We start from the raw sequence: 19,176 nt of genomic DNA on the forward strand, positions 1-19,176 counted from the left end.
TTTGAATCATCACATGATACACACTTGGTTGGAAATGGGCACCTTGTTCGTTTTTTAAGTTTTTATTTTTCCTGAGTTAATGGTTGAGCTACTACCTTGGATCTTCATAGTTGTGATGTGGAAAAATAGAGAATAGTTCTGTGGTGGTTTCCTATCTATTTGGGGGGCAAAAAAGATACAGTTCTGGAAAGAGGCAGCTAGCTGCCTTGGCATCAGTTTGAGGCCCTGCTGTCATGGACAGACTTGGCAGAAATGAGAAACCCTCTTCTCTGTTTCCGTGGGTCTTCAGGTCCGAATGGGGTATTTCTAAGAAATAACATGACACACCAAGTGCAAAATGCTTTGCGGTGCGGGAAGGAAGTCCTGACCCTGCATCTGGGTGTTGGGTCCGTGCTCCATTGATCTTTGCGGCTGCTTTCCATGCAGTGGTTGAGGTTGGCAGCTCTCGTTTGGAGTGAGCAGCCCGGTTCCAGAAATCTCTATCCATTTGAGCCTTGTGTCTTTGCTCCTGAATGTTTTCCCTGCTAACATCATTCCTAACAATTTAGTCCTTGGACTACCCGCTTGGCTTTTCCCTGGAAGTTCCCTTCATAGGTTCTTTAGTTGGCTTATGATGGAGTTTTGGATTTGACCTTGCTGCACAGATGTCTGTGTGTTGGAACCGAAATGAACACATGGTTTTTGTGCCTGTAGCACACGAGCAGACACTGGCTGATGACGTGTTGAAAATGGCACAGGCTGGCCGACTTGGCACTGTGTGCTCAGCAGGGGCAGAGGTAAAGTGTGGCTGTAAAGTCTGATAATTGGACATTCTCATTTGGGAGTCACTTTTGAAAAGAGCATGTCTTCGGACATTAATAGAGGAGATTAATGGACAAGAAGGGAGGGCCTTACTCTTTCATTGTTTATATTTTAGGTTTCAAGGAATTTGCAAAGTGGCTAATGATTTTATGAGTGTGTCATCAGCCTATCTAGTTGAATGCTTTTAACTTTTATCCCACAGATCTGTTGCCATACAATTAGCAATTTGCAGAGTGGAAATGGACAGAGGCATTCTGTCTCTTTGTTACAGGAAGCACAAGCAATGCACAGCTGACACAAAGGACTGCTTAGCCTCCATGAAGACCTTTGCCTGAGGTCTTCTGCCACCTGAGGCACAGCCTACCAAATCCTACTCCACCCTACCCTCCAAGTCTTTCTTCTTAGCTTTTACACAGCTCCCTAGGATGCATATAGCTTAACTTTGCACCCTAATGCTCATCAGGGTGCACTGGGGAGGCATAAAATAAATGGGAGTGTGGTATAGAAAGGTTAGTTAAAAATGTTATGCATGTGTTTCGTGATGCTCTCCAAAAAACAGCACTTCCAGCTGAGATTGGGCTTCTATCATTTTCAATGTTTCATATATACAAAAGGATGTGTATATAGTGTGTGCAACATAATAATAATCAAATGCGTACCCAGGTATACATCTCTGAGCTTAGCAGATACGAGTAATGCTATGAGTTACCTTTGAAGACCCCTGTGTGTTGCTTCCTGATTACATCTCCACAGCTACCATAACCGCCATCCTCAGTGTTATGTTAATCATTCCCTTGCTTTGTTTTTTACAGTCCGCTAGATTGGTCTTTTCGAGTGACTGCCATTAGAATGCTCTCAGGATCCTTGAGACAGAAACTGCTTTGGATTTTCAGTTAGCATCTCCCCGAAGAGAGAAGGAAGCACTCATTTATTATTAGCCTTTCAGCCTCTTAGACCTTCTCCCTCTCCAAGCTTCCTGTTCTGAGGCTCCCTTATTTGCCAGGAAAAAAATCCCAGGGCTCTTAAATGGCTCTGCCTGGATTTAGATTCATATGTATTTCTTTTTCCAGATCCTAGAAACTATGATTTTCTTCTTCAGAATGCTGGGGGCGGGGGAGAAGATGAAGTGGAGTGAGAAGGCCCCTGCAAGCTGTGTGCGTTTGGGCGCTGCTGTTCTTCAGTGCTTGGCACCGGAGGGACCCGTCCCCAGCATGGGCAGATGGCAGAGTAATGCAGCTTCCTCTGAAAAGAGGCAAACGGCCAAGTGGCTGAGGTGTGAACCCTCTGAAAGGCCAGTGCTTTAGGTTTCTACTTTCTGAATTTAATGTTGTACCCACAGTTAGCAAATAAAAATCGGTTTGGAAGTTCTTCAGTCTTAAAGTTCGTGTCCAGGGGGATTAACTTTCCATTTCAGCCCTCTGGAGTGTTGGAACGAAGCTGCAGACTGTCACGAGCAACTTTCACAACAGAGGGACTGTGTGCGCTTGTGTCTTGTTGGGATGCAGTGCCTCTCCCGGGGCTGCCATCATTAGACTTCTTAAGCCTCGGCGTGCAGGGGGTCGCAGGGGGAGTGCGAGACAGGCCAAGAGAGCAAATCCAGCACCTTGGCTATTTCTAAGATCTTTACATAATGGTTTTCAAATTTTGTTTGAACTGCGTTCTGAGAACCTCAGATACATGTGTTAAAACATAAATGCATAAAGATCTTCTAAAATCAAATACATTTAAATAGGATTTTCTTTGCTTCCACCTCCCCCTCCTCTGGCACAGGTGAAGTTTTGCTTAGTCCTTTGGCTGAGAGTAATTTGAGAAAGGGAGCCAGCTACAAGGTCCGGAGTCAGGCACTGATGTCGGTGGTGGGAGTTTTTTTTTTTAAGTCTGGTTTATTGAGGAATGATTTATATACCACCTGAAACTCCCCTGTTTAAGGTGTCTAGGTCTATAAATGTTGATAAAGATATATAACCATCATGACCTCTACCACAGTCAAGATTCAGCACACCCCTGCCTTCTCCACAAGTCTTGCCTTCCCTTACAGTCAATTCAGCCATCTTGAGATGGAATTTTTGAGCTTAGCACATTTTTAGCCTGAAAGTCTTCATCACAGTCTTTAGGTTTCTTTTATTTCTCTCTGAAAAGACGTTTGAAATTGGTACAAAGCAAAGTTACCTTTTGTGTGTCTTTTCACGGGAGACCTGGGTTTTCCAGCTGATTCGCTGGAGCAGCATCAGGCAGAAGTCGTCGGGGGAGCCGTGTGACTGGCAGTTCGGAGAGGGGAAGGGGCCCCTGACCTGAGCGGGCACCTTGGTAGCTGGTGGTTGTAACCCACGGCTTGGGGACATTTGTGCAGAAATCAGAGGTCTTAGTGGTTGAAGATGATGTGTGCATCCTGCAGTGCTGGTCTCGAGTCCAAACATGCCCCTTGGGTCCCTTTGGGGCCTCCTGCCCCGAGGGGCAGGCCCGGAGGGAAAGCGGTTGCCCTGACCTGTGAAAACCCACTGTGCAGCTGACTTCCTTCCTCTAGAAATGGACTCACTGCTCGCCACTCGAGGGGCTTGACTCTTTTAGCGTGCTGGGTGTGGAGCCATCCAAAGGGATTTCTCATTGCTTTGCAGCCTGGTGAATTCTGTAGGCAGACTTGTTTAAGGAATGGCCTTAATTATTTTACTCTCCCCCTTGAAATTTTAGATTTTATTACAAAAATGTTGCTGACAATGACTATGGTTTGCTTTGTTTCTCAGTGCATCTGGAATTGAATATTGTAGTGATTTGAGCGTGTGCTTTCTCACCCCCTAGGAAACCCAGGTTGACGAGAACTCAAAGTGCCTTTTCTCCGGTCTCCTTCAGCCCCCTGTTCACAGGTAAGGGTGATCGCTTTCTTCTAGCGTCTAAAAGCAGCGCTGTCCTGAGACCTGTCAGGAAACACTTAGATGCACCTCAGAGGGAGCTTCAGGCCTGTCCGCAATTATTTTCTTCATTTCGTGCCTGCTGGGTTTGGAGGGAGGCTATTTTTACGGCGTGGAATGTGTTCTTGACTTCGGATGCTTTATAGTTTTGAGTAGTGACGGCTTGCCGGTAATTAGGTGGCCCTGGCAGTTATGCAGTGCTTAGTTCAGGGTCATCACATATAAATTAAAAGGAGGAATTACAAATTTATAGGTTCGCAGTGCATAGAGGACATTCAATGCCTGTCCCTGCTTCCACGGGAGTTCATGCGTTGTCTAATAAACCTGACCCGTGGTTATCCGGTCTATTTTTAAAGACTTTGGGCAAAGGGGATTACATGAACTCTTGTCTTACCCGTTTTAGGGGCTGGCAGCTCTCGCAGCTGTTTGAGTTCTTCATTATATCTAATTTAAGTCTCTCGCAGCAAGGAGGAACACAAGTTACTAAAGTAGGAAAGTGGTTGAATGTCGTTTGGGCAGCTGCCTCCTCTTTAACGAGGAGCTCTTTCAGAAACGGGGACCTTTTGTCAGTCAGACGTGAAGCTCCCTTGCGAATGAGCTGTAGGAAAGAGGGTCATTAGCGCGCGGCCGGAGTCTCACAACTGAGTGCTCACTGGTTGTGGCCGAGAAGCCTCTGAAAAAAAATCCCAGTTTCAAACTCTTTTGGTATTGTGTCCCTCAAAAAGATGGTTGCAAGAATTATGATTAGGGAATAGACGTTTTCAGAAGCTGTGAAGCGGGCTGGTGGGACCCCCGTTACTGCAGAGGTGGCCCTGAGCCGCCAGAACAAGTGAGTCAGGGCCTGTGATGGGCACGGGTGGAGGAGGAGGTCTCTATTCTTGGCCCAAGCCCAGAATTAAAGAATCTGATCCTCTGGCAATATGTCTTTCTTGTTAATAATTGTTTCCTTTCTAAAGTAAGGAACGCCCACATTTGTAGTGCTGGGCTTGGTGTTACTGTTTCAGGCGGCCCTGGCCCTTTCGAATTGCAGGTTTTCAGGGAGGGGCCGCACCTGCAGGCCAGGCCTTGCTGGCCCTTCAGGAGCCACGCTTGTCTGGGCTCATGGCGCCGGTCTGCAGCGCTGGGCTCTCAGTTACGAAACTGTGTGATGAGTGCAGCTTCCTAGAACTTCCACTGATGACTTTGAGAAGAGCTTTTCTGCTTATCTTAATGAGTGTGCAAGAACTTTGTAAAAAAAAATGTGTATTAGATTCTGAAAGCCCAGCTCCAGACCTTTTAGAGACAGTGGTTTCTATTTATAATAATAAAATCTAGCTGAGGGCTAATTCAGATTAGCCTCCCGAATAAAAGGTGTTGGAAATAACACCCTCCAATTAGAGAAATCCTGTTTTCACCTGTGGATCAGACCTTCCAAAACAAATCTATTTTAGGCTGTCAACTCTAACTAATAAACTACCCTTCATCCTCAGGTGACTCTGTGGAGAGGGGGTGGATGGGACTGGGGGGCAAGAAGGAATGTTCGTGGCAGAGGACAGAACTGTGTGACAGGCTGCGAACCAGAGAAACCACGTGCCATTCCCCTCCCCTCCCCCATCAAGGTCCTACCCAGAAGCTTCCTCTAAGCTTTCCTGGCTCGGCTGGCTGTGGAAGTAGTTTAATTGTTAGGGTTGCGAATGCACTTTTCAACCTCTGGAGCCTTAGCTGTTAGGAACTGGTTGATATCTGAAATTGGTTCTCTTGTGACTCAACATTTTAGGAGGAAGTTGGGGCTAACACTGGGAACTTCATTTGCATTCAGTATACCCTGCAGTTCTTACATTTTTCTGGCACTTTTTGTCTTTCCCATGTCCATTTGGCTTGTAACAAGCTGCTTGCCTTGCCCCTGAAGGCAGACACTGGTGTACAAGTCTGAAAAATAAATGGTGTGGTTCCCATTTGAATGAGTAAGACCTCTCGGGTAAGGTTATATTGTCAGTGGCAAAACCACAATCAGTACAATTAGTTGACCTCTCCACTGTCAAGCTGTGTTTTTGTCCTAAAGAATCCTTGATCGTTAACTGGGCAAGGAAATGGTCGAGTTGAAAATGGACTTCCTAGGTGTTAGAGGGGATTCCAGCCCTGGGAGCGTTAGGTCTTGAGTGTTTTGAGACCCATGGACCTCTGACTTGCTTTGCTTGCCCTTTGCTTCTCTTCTATCTGGCCTCGGCTCTGGGCAAGGTGCTCTCTAACATGCCTGCTCCGTGAATCCCTCAGGTGAAACAGTGTCGCTCGTGGACGTGGATATCTCTCAGCGGGGCCTGACCTCTCCGCACCCTCCAACTCCCCCTCCTCCTCCAAGAAGAAGCCTCAGCCTCCTAGGTACAGTCTCCTCCCCTCAGCCCTCTTGCCCTCGTGTGGGGGGAGCTCTGCGACCTGTTGTTCTTTGCTGGGAGCCAAACGCGCTCCTGGGTTTCTAATGATGAACCTATCATTTCCTTCCCTTTCTCAGCACCCTGTCACCCCCCTAAGTGGTTGAATAGGTCTCCCACCTGCATGCTATTTATTACAGCCTTTACTATCCCTGTGTTCATTAGATCTGGATTTATCTTGCCCTTAATCTACAGCTAGTGGGCTGCTTTAGGAATATCCTTACTTTCCTGCTTTCGAGCAGAGGAAAGCAGGTTAAGATGATTGTTGCCCTTTGTGCAAATAGACAGGGTGAAGGTTGGGCCATCTTGCCCCAGAGGGCTGCCTGGTGATCCTTCTCCCTCTCCTCTGCTCCACCTTGCTCATTCTGTGCTCATATTTCTGAACCTTTTGCTTTTGTTCTCTCTTCTAGATGATATCAGTGGGACGCTGCCTACATCTGTCCTTGTGGCTCCGATGGGGTCTTCCCTGCAGTCTTTCCCCCTACCTCCGCCTCCTCCACCCCATGCCCCAGGTTAGCTTAGCTGAGAGGCAAGACTTGCAAGAGTCGGGAGCACAAAGTAATAAACTTTTAAAGGACGGGAGAAATCTATTTATGGAAATAACAGAACTTAGGGAAAGCTTAAATTTTATCCCCTTGGCTAGACCAGAACTCCTTGGAAATGAGGCCAAGAACTGATTTTTCTAACCCGTTTTATTTATGGAGTTGAATCTGATTTTTGTTAGAAATAAAAGACTATCGAGTTTTTTTGTCTTTTTGCTGCTGAGACTCTTTTAGTCCTTGAGTAGATGTCACTGAGGAAACTGCCTTAATTTCAGGATAGTGAGCAGGTTTAATATGTTGCTGGTTTTCAAAGTTCTGTGTTTTTTCTAAACTTTTACTACTGACTGCAGCCTTGTAAATAAGTACCAAGCGTTTAGTAGCCCACACCTGCTTTGCCGGCCTCCAATACCCAAGGAATAAACTGAGTGGAATCGGCATTCTTTTCTACTTGCTTGGCAAAATCGTTATACTTCCTGGGCAAGTAAGCGAGTCACTATTTCCAAGGCTGCTTTACCGGCACTTCACCTCGAGGTGGGAGAAGTTGGAATCGCTCTAGGCTGGTGAAGGCCCTGAAGTAGTCACCTTAGTCAGGTTAGTGAGCAGCTCCCCACCCCTTCCTGGGGTTCAGTGCCCCCACCCATCCTTCACAGCTTACACGAGCCCACACAGCTTTTTGTTCCGGCCCATCCAGCTTTTCACCACTGCTTTGGCTTCACCCTTTCCAGCTTAGCTTCTAACGCCTTGCCCCTCTTCAGTTAGCATCTTCGTTTTGGGGGGAGGGTGTACTTCTGGTTGGGAGCACTGAGGGTAAACGAGTGACCACCACTCTCCTGCTCTGCAGATGCATTTCCCCGGATCGCCCCCATCCGAGCAGCTGAGTCCCTGCACAGCCAGCCCCCCCAGCACCTCCAGTGTCCCCTCTACCGGCCTGACGCGAGCAGCTTTGCAGCCAGCCTTCGAGAGTTAGAGAAGGTAGGTGGCGCCTGAGCACGGGAGGCACGCCTTCTCTCCCAGCCCCTGGTTCTTGCCTGGCTCCCCTTCTATTGCTTTTAGAGGAAGAATAGTTTCCTTGTCTCTATATTTATAGTGACAAAACAATATGCTACTCCTATCGGTTCCGTAAATTACATTATCATATTAAATCTTGGGTGGGAGGGGGTGGAGTTGAATGTGATAAGGAAGGGCTGTAGGGAAGTGTTTGCATAGTGGAAGCCGATTGTGGCGGATGAACTGGCATAGGTCCCTCTTCTCTTCTTTGTAGGGCCTTGGTAATGGAATTGTAGACTTAGTCTTCTGTAACTTTGGAGGGCTAAAAGTATAATGAACCTGACGTTTATTGCTGGTGGTTAAGACACTCTGATAGCTTTTCCCCACTGAAATGCTTTGGAAGTGAAGGGTTCTCCTGCAGGAGGATGGACTGTGTTGAACCCTCTGACTTTCCTCTGTTCTGTTAACCACTTGATCCCTTTTTATCTTTGATAGTGTGGTTGGTATTGGGGACCAATGAATTGGGAAGATGCAGAGATGAAGCTGAAAGGGAAGCCAGACGGTTCTTTCCTGGTACGAGACAGCTCTGATCCTCGTTACATCCTGAGCCTCAGTTTTCGATCACAGGGAATCACCCACCATACCAGAATGGAGCACTACAGAGGTAAGAGGTGCTGGTGTTGGAAGGAGGCCTTTCTCTACCTTTGCTGTTTGACTTTTTCATGGGAAGAATTCATAGAAATGGAAGTGTGAGTAGGGGAAAAATCTCATAGACTTACTTGAATGCTAATACGAGCACTGGTTTCAGCCACTAGAAGAAAAGTTGGCAGGGGTAGGGAAGAGAGTCAGGGTTCCTTTTAAAATTTATTCTCAGCATCTTATTTCCCAAACAGAAGGGCCTGAACAAGACTGCTGAAGAACAGAACAAAGCCAGTAAGGCTCTATAGAGGGAAGAAATAACCTAGACAAGTTCTCCCAAGCTTTATTCATAATTAGCATCTAGAGATACTTTCTATTAAATCATACACGAAGAGGAGAATTTAGTGTTGATTCTGGACTGTTCTATTCTGAGTTCTTTGCCTGACAGTCACATTAGCTTTTCTGTCAGTCCGCACGCACGATGATGATAATTCCTTTCTTGGTCCGCTTTGTCGTCTCTTAGGAAATAGTCATTAGAACTCAGAAAGTTTGTGGAATCGACATGCTTTAGGCTGCCTGTCGGCCTCGCAGGTGGCACCTCCTCCTCTGTGGTCACGTTGTGCTCAGGGCTGCCATCGTATCTAGGACACGGCTTGTTAAACACACACTTCACAGCAGGGCATCCTCTACGTGACGTGGGCCAGACACTTGTGATGGGCCTTGGCTGTGGGGCTGGGTGATACATCATTTGTTGAAATTCCTGCACATGCTATAAATTTTAAAGGTATAGAGAACTTTGAGGATTTGGGGGACTTGCGTCTCCCATCCTCTACACTCTTCTCACACATGATCGCCTTAAATGTGCTGTATTGGACATTCATCTCAAGTGATAGTCCCTTTCACGCTCTCCTGAGGCACCACCATGTCTTTCTTGCTCTCAGCCATGCTCTGCTGAATTTATTTGATTTGCTTCTCTCGTGAGGCAGGAAGTGGCTGTTAAGGTCAGTATAGCTCTGTCCATGGTCCTCTGCCCCCACTTCCGCCTTAGAGACGCATGAAGAGAAAGGAACTTTAGTCCGAAGACCTGAGAGTTAGTTAGATAACCATAGGGTAGACAGCTGCCTATTTTCCTGCTGTTCCTAAAAGCAAAAATCAAACAAACAAATGGAAAACAAAGCATTTCAGAGTGAAGTATTTTTATAAACCTATTAAAAAGTTAAATGACTAGGCAATGGGAATGATGAATAAATGCTTGACCTCTGGGTTCCTGATAGGTGAGATGCCAGAAATGAGAGAGAGCTTTCAAATGGTTCTCCAGTTACTTTTTGTTCAAAGGGACTTTTCTTCCTTGAACAAGTGGAATTTTTAACAGGAGCCTTGTGGGCCTTTTAGTTGCCGGTTTGCAATGGAGCATTTGTCTTCGTCTTTCTGAGTGATACTGTCAGAGCAGCTAGAGAGACTTAGACCTGCATTTCTCCTGAGGGGTTCAGTGCCCCCTTTGTGGGTGAGTCTTTGGATTAAGAGCTTTAGTCTGGGGAGTATTTCAAGCCATGGGAGTTCAGATTCCCTTTCACCTGTGGGATTCTGGAGTTTGGGGTGTGATCTTTGTAACGTGTGGGGTGTGGAATTTTAGAAGTTAAAGAAAAGACTTAGAATTTTTTTGTGCCCAACATATACATGAATGGGTAATGCCCACAAAACTCTTCTTGTCTTTCTTTGACTGTCCCATGAGTACTTGAAGACTTAGATCTTTCTGAGGGTGATGCCATTTAAACTCGCTTTGCTATGGCAGTCTTTTAAGAATATTTTTCAGTTACAGTTGACATTCAGTGTTAGTTTCAGGTGGACAGCGTAGTGATCACACATTTACATAACTTACACAGTGATTCCGCATGGTGAGTCTAGTACCCGCCGACACCATACATGGCATTACAGTGTTTTTTACTGTATTCTCTGGACTGTACATCCGTGACTGTTTTGTTAACTGCCAGTCTGTACTTCTTAATCCCGTTACCTTTTCACCCAGCCTCCCAACTCCCCTCCCCTCTGGCAACCATCAGTCTGTTCTCTGTGTCTATGAGTCTGTTTCTGTTTTGTTCTTTAGATTCCACGTGTAAGTAAAATCATACGGCGCTTGTCTCTGAGGTATTTCATTTGGCAGAAGACCCTCCTCGCCCCGTATGCCATCACGGACGGGACTGTTTCCTTCCTTTTTATGGCCGAGGAACATTCCCCCGTGCACGTGCACCACAGCTTTTCCGTCCACTCGTCTGCGGATGGATGCTCGGGCTGCTTCCGCATCTTGACCGTTGTAAATAACACTGCAGTGCACATGAGGGTGCATATATTCTTTCAAAGTAGTGTTTTTGGGGTTTTTTTTTTGGTATATGCCCAGAAGTGAAATCGCTGGGTCATAGGCAGTTCTGTTTTTAATTTTTTGAAGAACCTCCATGCCGTTTTCCATAGCGTCTGCACCAATCCGTATTCCCGCCGACAGTGCGCAAGGTTCCCTTTTCTGCACATCCTCGCCCACACTTGTTGCTTGTTGATTTGTTGCCGATGGCCATTCTCACAGGTGTGAGGTGGTGTCTCAGTGTGGTGTGAATTCTTATTTCCCTGATGATTAGTTACGTTGAGCATCTTTTCATATGTCTTTTGGGCCATCTATATTTCCTCTTTGGAGACATATCTGTTCTGGTCCCCTGCCCCCTTTTAATTGGGTTGTTTGCTTTTTTGGTGTCGAGGTGTATGAGTTCTTTATCAGTTTCTGATATTAATTCTGTATCAGATGTATCATTGGTGGATATCTTCCCCCACTCTGTAGTCTGTCTTTTCATTTTGTTGATGGTTTCCTTTGCTGGGCCAAAACTTTTTAGCTTGAGGTAGTCCCATTTGTTTTTCCTTCTGTTTTCCTTGTCCAAGGAGATATATCAGAAAAAATATTGCTAAAAGAAATTCAACAAAGTATTTTTATATCTTTTTTTGACTTGAATTTATTTTTTACTTTAACAAAAGCCTTGTAAGACCTAGTGCATGCCTTATCAAAGACAATATCTTTCTTTTCACTAATTATAGGATGAGCAGTAACAGGTGAGCCAGGTGGCTTCAGGGACCTTTGTCCGACTCGGCTTCCCCATGAAACCTTGCCCTCCGAACAGTGGGAATCATGAAAATGTGCAAACCAGCCTCCCAGATCTTTTAAAAATGTTTTACATTTTCGCCTCTTCTTAATTTTCCATGGCAGGAACGTTCAGCCTGTGGTGTCATCCCAAGTTTGAGGATCGCTGCCAGTCAGTGGTGGAGTTCATCAAGAGAGCCATCATGCATTCTAAGAATGGGAAATTTCTCTACTTCTTGAGATCCAGGGTTCCAGGTAAGGCTGTAGTTATTATAAGATTATTTAACTTACTTGGGTAAGGCCCAGTGTAGTATCAAAATGCAATGCCCCCCTCCCCCCAAAAAAGCCACACTTACTTAAAGCCTTTTATCCTGGCTTTTACAGCAGTCGCTCTTTCTCGAGTCCAGCGGTTAATCCCCTACGCTTGTACACTGATCCCTTAACGTATTGGGAAGGAATCTGCTTCTCTGATCACATGAACGAGGAAACTGGCCCTTCCTCTGACCCTTCCTCTGACCCTTCCCCGTGTGAATATTTGCACCCAGAGATGTCTCCTTGTCCCTGGTCCAGGCACATGTGAAACGGAGGTGAGAGCAGTTGTGTCATTTCCACAGAGCCAGGGAAGGTGAAGAGGGTGTTCACTAGAAGGGCACTGGTGAGGGTTGGGGCGCTGAATTCATTGGCAGTCTGCTCTGGGTTTTGTCCGTGTCTTACTAAACGTTTTGTTAAAGAGTAGCCATATCCCTACCAGTGTTGAATACAAAAACTCTTCTCCATTTGGGAGAACTACGCAGGGCAGTTCCCATCCTGGCTGGTGTGGTTATACAGTCTTCCTGCCCACTGAGTAGGGAGGTGTCTGTGTAATAGCTACTGAAGAGGGGTAGGGGTGGTGTAGAGGAATCTGCTTTAAAGAATTGGGAAAAGTGTAATGAAAAGCATATAAATTGAGGTATCTGTAAAATACAAATAGAACTTAAAATGAGAAGGTCATACTTTCCCATTGAATCAAATTAACATTTTTAAACAAACAGGGTGCCAAGAAATTGCTCTAAAAAGAAGTTGCAGGGAGCCTCAGGCAGAACATCAGGATTGAGCCAGGTTACAGGAATGTGTTTTATAATCTCCGTGATTTAAATAAGGCTTGACGGGGTGCGAACTGTATTAATTCTCACCTCATTTAGTATTTGCCTCAGTGCTGTCAACACAGTTGGGTCTAATGCAGTTGACTTGGTTAGAGGGAAAAGTTAGAATCCCTTTCTTACAGGAATTGACTCTGCTTAGCAATTTTTAAAGTTTGTAGCTTTGGGGAGTATTTATTTAACAAACATTTACTTTGTATCTCAGTATTGAAAGTAAGCCACATTTCTGCCTTCAGAAAGCGCATCGCCTCAAAGGGGAAACAGGTGGGAAGATAAAGGCTGTAGCACAGGTTAAGTCAATACGAGGCATGCAGTGACCAGCACAGGCAGGCCAGTGCCCTGTGAGCGAGCCAGGGAGACCCTCTCCAAGGGTCCTGGAGTCCGGGGATGTATCTCCTTGTAGAGTATTGATTCGTGGAGTATTGGACCCCTCGAGTATGGCTTGTTTGATTCCAAGTGTGCCCTGTCTGCAGGAATTTTAGCTAAGATTCTTAACATTGTTAATGGCTAGAGATTGTAATAATCGCCATGTGCCAGCTACTTTGTCAGGTTCTTCATTGACATCTCTCCAGGTTCTTTAGCTGACAGGTTGGTCTGTTATTTATGGATAAGACTATTTCCATATTGCCAGTGAGTAAACTGAGGCTGACGCTCAAAAGTGAGGTTACTCTAACAGTCACTTAGCTGATCGGTGCTGAAGCCGGGTTCAGCCCCAGCCGACTGCAGATCCTGTGCTTTGTTTACTGCCAGTCTGCTGTGGGAGGAAGGAGCAGTAAGCAAATGGGAGCACTAGGGCTTGCAGAGACACATAAAGAAGACAGACAGGGTTGTGTTTGTTAGTGGAAGGTGTCTCTCTGTGGTGAAGGCTGCAAGTAGGATATCTGTTGGCACTTAAAAGTGTAATCGAGTTGAGAAGGCAGGACAGTGAGTATTTGTCCCTGGACCCTAAGTGACCTCTCTTTGAAGGAATGGGACAGAGAAGGCAAAGCCAGGGTTCTCCTTTACCATTGCTGGCTGCCCTCCTTTGCTGGTCATAAAGGTCTAGGCATTTGGTGAGGCAATCAGAGGCAAGAATTGGTGTGGGGAGAGGGAGTCACAGCATTTAGGTTGAGCTCTGCCATCCTGCACGAGGGGTTTCAACTTAGCCGATTTGAAAAGGAGACTCTGTTCACATTGGGATGATGATAACTGAGTGCCCACGTGGGGCCAGGTATTGTTTCATCTAACCCGTACAGAATCCCTGAAAGCGTACTACAGTCTCACTCTCTCTTTCACAGATTGGAAAACTGAGGTGCAGTTTGTTGCAGAGCTAGGAGTCAAAGTCCGGTTTTCTCTGGCTCAAATCCAGAGTCGGATACACTGGCAGGGCATCCAGACTCGTGTTAAAGGGATGCCAGGGGTGATAGGAGTCACAAAGCTAGGCCCATTGGGAAAATTCTGGATGGTGACAAATAAGGAGCAGAAGAATGAATTAATTAGAACAAGTAGAATAATTAGCATCTGAGGGAGGGACCCTTGGTAAAAGTGATGGCTCCTGAAGCTGGTTTCTCTTTGCCTCTTGTCATCATAGCACCGGAATGTGGTCATAACAAGTTTGAGGTCACTGGTTACATTTCATTCTGGTCCGTTTCACAGTGGTAACCTAAGCCCCTCACACCAGGCAGCAGTCTCAAAAAGAGAATGCGATCGGCTTAGCACGTTAGAGAGCATGCCCTTAGTTGGGAGAATCTTTACCATCTGTGGAGTGCATGAAGATAAAATACTTTGTTTTTTTAATCACACTTTGAATCAGCTCGGAGGAAACCAGCCACTTCCTTTTTTGTCATCATTGAGGTTATACTTGTTTGCTCAGTGGTACACCTTCTCTGTACCCCACGGTTTCTCAGTTGAGCACCATTGACATTTTGAGCTGGATAATCCTGGGCCTCAGGGAACAGTTGGTGTGGCAGAAAGACCTACGTCTTCCTGTCTTAGACCCGGAAGAGATTTCTCACCTCTACCCTGGTCCGTGTTGGGGGAAGGAAAAATAATGAAGGAGCTGGTAACTGGATTTGTGCCCAGCACCCCTGGCATGAGGACCAGAGGAAAGTTCCCGATGATCCCTGTTCACCTCGCCCTTTCCCTTTTAGCTGCGCTGGTGTCTAACCTTGGCTTTGTTTCCATTTTCACCCCTTCTGTTAACAGGCTGTGGATGGGAGAGCTCCAGCCGTTTGCCGCGTTAGGGGGCAAACAGTAAATGGTCAGGCCGACACCAGGGAACATCAGAGAATTAACAGGTTTCAAACTGCTATTTGTGTACCTAAGGCTGAAAGTAACACCATAAAAGAGGCAAGAACGTATAGTCATTAAAATTCAAGTAGGCAATCAGACAATTGTATGCTGCTTATTCTGATCTCTTTAGGCACAAGTCCTGTAGTACTGCATCTTTGAGAATAAATAATTAGATCCATAAATTACTTTTATCTCTGAAGTATCATGTTGAATTTAGCAATATTACAACCAATCCCCAAAAGCTTCCTGTTGGCCATAGGTTTACTCGCTAAAGAATATTTTTAAAACATATGAGCGAAAGGGTAATTCAAAGAGGCATTTGGATCTAAAATAGTTTTTGAAGCCACTTGAGTTTACAAAAATATATGTATATATTTTGAAGTATATGATGAAATTATATATATGTATTTTAGATTTTATTTTCAGAGAGGGGGAAAGGGAAGGAGAAAGAGAGGGAGAGAAACATCAATGTGTGGTTGCCACTCATGCACCCCCTACTGGGGACCTGGCCCACAACCCAGGAATGTGCCCTGACTGGGAATCGAACCAGTGACCCTTTGGTGTTGAAGACTCCATCCGGCAGAGTCCGCGTGGTTTGTGGCTGAAGAGGAGAACAAATGCACAGACCACAGCAGTCCTGTGGAGAAAAAGGGACGCGTACAGGCACTCTCTTAACATGAGAGCCCTACGGCTGCTTCTCTCAAGGGGAGAGCGCCCCGACCCTTGCCTGGACAGGCTTTTTTATTGTTTCGGGTCTTACATCAAAGAAGGATTTATTATCTAGTACATAGATGTTGTCTACATTTTAGGTACAATCAAGGAAACAAAAATAACAAATGTAGAAGGGAAAGGTGGTGAGCTGATTATGTTCCATCCTTGGGAAAATTCACACAGGCTTTGGAAATTACCTTGAAGACAGGCAGTAAACATCTACTGTTTCAGACCAGGGTGAGGGAGTTTTAGCAAGAGCAAGCCCTAACAGTCTGGATGCATTTTCTGGGCCTGATTCCCACGGAGAAACCAGTCCGAGGGCCTGGCTCCTGCCCGCCACTTCGCTCCTGGCGGTTTCCGATGCAGGGCTGAGCCACACGTGCCATTGCCAAACAGACCGGTTCCCTATGGTACAGTTTGGTTCACAGGCCAACACTCAGTCCACTGAGCCACACCAGCCAGGGTAGTTTAAATATATTTAAAAGAGAAATCCATGTTTGAATTCTTGTCTTTTAAATGATGTGTGAGGAGAGGGCTGATCACACAGGTAGAGTGGGGCTGCCACACTGCAAACGTAAGCCTTCGGCTTGGAAGGGCGGAGTGAGCAGGGGAGGACTGGAGGGCTGGAGAGGCCGGCCAGGAGTCGAGGTGCGGTGGGTGTCCTGCAGAAGACCCCTGGGAGGTTCCCCAGGCTCAATAAACTCTCCCTCGGACAGCAGGTGTTGGAGGCAGGACAGCCTCCTTGGGTCTGTGCTGTCAGCACGTTCCCTGAGCCCAGTGGGCCTCAGTTTCTGCCTCTGTGAAATGGAGGATGATAGTGATATTTGTCTCAAAAGTATAGATTTGAAGACTAAATGAATTAAATGTTTTAAGGTAAGCCTGTTTGCTTAGTAGAAGTATGATATGTATTTCAATTTTCCTTTCTTTTTTTTTTTTTTAGATAGTTGTCAACCATCATGAAAAGGCTTTGGGAGGCACTCTGCAAGCTCTAATTTGTTTCTTCTCATGCCTTGAAACAAAATTTTAAAACTTTGAAATCAAACTTAAAAAATAATAGGTGTTTTATTTTTCAGCAAATTGTGTCTACAGGATTTCTTTTGCTAGAACAATGGCTGAGGAAAAATTTTTTTCAAAGATTTTGCAACTCAGATTCTTTCGGAGAGCAGTTTGCTTATTTACTTTCTATAGCCCCTTTGTGTATTGAGACCAGGGTGCTCTTTGTTCCTTTGAACTTGTGTCAGGGTCCCGGCCCGTTCTGCAGGGTTGGAATTTCCCAGCCCAGAGCCTGCTGCTGATATCGATGAAACACTGGGGCATGGGGCTCCCACTGGGCTCGGCTGGCATCAGGCCGCAGGCCCTCGTGCACCCAGCAGCTCTAATTCTGGCTCGCCCAGGCTACTGTAGTTGCTCTGCTTTCAATAGCATCATCCTCTTCTCGGTTCCTGCACCCAGTCTAAAATTTCAGAAGCAGGAAGGGTGGTTGGGGGTGAGCAATAAGTAGTGGCTAGACCTGCTTGTCCTGGCTGGAAGTACACGGCAGGAGTGATAGGCCTGGAAACTTGGGTCCCGGCTGTTGCCTTCTCCTTATGAGCCTCTCAGTTGGGAGTTGGTGGGAACCCCTCCGAACAGCCTTTCCGAGTCCTCACCTGCAGGATACTCCTACGTGGGCTGAGCAAGTATTCCCACGCCCGGCAGGGGTGCCCTCTATTCTCACCCTCCCCGAGAGCCTCGGCCTGGGATTGGCCACTTGGCTCCCAGCGAAGTCTGTAGCTTGGCATTTTTCGTTTGGAATAGCAAGGTTCTCAGCTGTTAATAGTGATGTTAGGCCCTGACTGGTGTGGCTCAGTGGGTCAGGCATCCTCCTGCAAACCTGACGACATTGCCAGTTCGATTCCTAGTCAGGGCGCATGCTTGGGTTGCGGGCCAGGTCCCCAGTCGGATGGGGTGTGCAGAAAGGAAGCAGCCAACTGATGTTTCTGTCACACATCGATGTTTCTCTCCCCGTCTTTCTCTCTCCCTTTCCCTCTTTCCAAAAAATAAATAAATAACATCTTTTTTTGAAAAAGCACGATGCCCGGGAGGCCCTTGGCCAGGAGGAATAGATTCTCTTGAGTGAAATGTGGCCGTGCTGCATCTGCAGGTGGAAGTCAGCAGTCCTTTGGGGAAGAAAGCGCTTGCACAGAACCCGTGGGTGAACTGTAAAGAAGCCCATTTCCTTTGCCTGGACTCTCTTCCTAAGGGAAATTGTAGTTAGCCACATTGTTCCTTCTGAATGTTTCTCTCATTCTTGAAGGACTGCCACCAACTCCAGTCCAGCTGCTCTATCCCGTGTCCCGATTCAGCAACGTCAAATCCCTCCAGCACCTTTGCAGATTCCGAATCCGACAGCTCGTCCGGATAGATCACATCCCGGATCTCCCACTGCCCAAGTACGATGCGGTCTTCAAGGTGGGGGCAGGCGGGAGGGTTGGTTACAGATGTCGGTGAGGCTTGCAAGCCAGCTGCACAGGCAGAGCCTGGCAGTGTTCACGGGCATCCTCCTTTCCCTTCTCCTGTGTCTTGGCACCTACCTCTACAACTGTCACATTGCAGCCAGAAGGGAAGCAGGTGTGTGTGTGTGTGTGTGTGTGTGTGTGTGTGTGAGCCTCCCTTCTGCAATCTCTACGACGGGTGGAGGGGAGGTGACAGACTATGTAACAAGTGAGAAAATGGGAATTTTGTTAGGGCAGCAGAGTCTTTGGTGTAGCCTCAGTCACATAGGGACTGAGAAGAAGGAGGACTGAACGAAGATGGTCTTTTATAATCTATGTGAATGACACTGTGTGCGTATCCCTCTTGTGTTTTTTACAGACCTCTGATCTCCTATATTCGAAAGTTCTACTACTACGATCCTCAGGAAGAGGTGTACCTGTCTCTAAAGGAAGCGCAGCTCATTTCCAAACAGAAGCAAGAGGTGGAACCGTCCACGTAGCGAGGGGCCCCTGCTGGTCACCACCAAGGGTATGAGCTTCCTGCCTCTCTGCTCAGCCATGCCTCTTCCTGGGCGGCTGTCATCGTGCATGGGCCTTGTCCCCCCGCCCCCGCCACCCCACGTGTGTGCCCCGACCCAAGCATCTGTCCGCAGTTACCACATCTGATGATGGCGTCCCCAAGGGGCACCCCAGTTGGAGAAGAGCAGAGAGACAAGGGAGGCTTAAAGAGTATTTGTGAAGCAACGTGCAGGCTAACCACTGAGTATGACGAAGGAGGACACACACACGTAGTCGCTGAGTGTGCAGCCTTCTCTCACACTTCGCTGGTCCCCCTGCTGTTGCACAAGTGACACACAAAGCCAGCAACTGGAGTGGAAGGAAACTTCCTCAAAGGAAGCACGAACGGGCCTTAACTGCAGCAGGCAGGCACTTCGGCGAGGGCCCCGCTGTGCCCGTGGCTGGAAGGGGGGTGCGGAAAACAGCTCACGCTTCCCTTTGGAGTCCCACTGGGGCTCTGAAGTCAGTTGTTCGATAGAATACGTGAATTAACTAAGGAATTCATTTATCTGAGAGGCTATCTTCCCGTTGCCACACTGAGTCTATTTATTTACTTTCCCATAAAATCTTGTGGAATACTGATTTGTGCAGATGGATTGTAATTAGTCTTTGAAATTTCATTAAC

General features: G+C 46.7%; 1 protein-coding gene across 3 annotated transcripts in view; it reads left to right on the forward strand.

The window, feature by feature from the left end:
- The window catches only part of SOCS7 (suppressor of cytokine signaling 7), a 31,125-nt gene that overhangs the window by 4,052 nt on the left and 7,897 nt on the right, over positions 1-19,176 (forward strand). Inside the window, exons 2-9 of one of the 3 annotated variants that reach the window (XM_028520920.2) lie at positions 3,598-3,662; positions 5,961-6,065; positions 6,526-6,627; positions 7,499-7,629; positions 8,140-8,308; positions 11,528-11,656; positions 17,816-17,951; positions 18,373-18,522. In XM_028520920.2, coding sequence (XP_028376721.1) covers positions 3,598-3,662; positions 5,961-6,065; positions 6,526-6,627; positions 7,499-7,629; positions 8,140-8,308; positions 11,528-11,656; positions 17,816-17,951; positions 18,373-18,493 — 958 coding nt within the window. In that variant the 3' untranslated portion in view covers positions 18,494-18,522. The remainder of the gene's footprint in view (positions 1-3,597; positions 3,663-5,960; positions 6,066-6,525; positions 6,628-7,498; positions 7,630-8,139; positions 8,309-11,527; positions 11,657-17,815; positions 17,952-18,372; positions 18,523-19,176) is intronic. The other 2 variants (XM_036033836.1, XM_036033837.1) reach the window with 2 other exon arrangements.

The sequence above is a fragment of the Phyllostomus discolor genome, chromosome 8 (assembly GCF_004126475.2).
Source record: "Phyllostomus discolor isolate MPI-MPIP mPhyDis1 chromosome 8, mPhyDis1.pri.v3, whole genome shotgun sequence".
Classification (NCBI taxonomy): Eukaryota; Metazoa; Chordata; class Mammalia; order Chiroptera; family Phyllostomidae; genus Phyllostomus; species Phyllostomus discolor.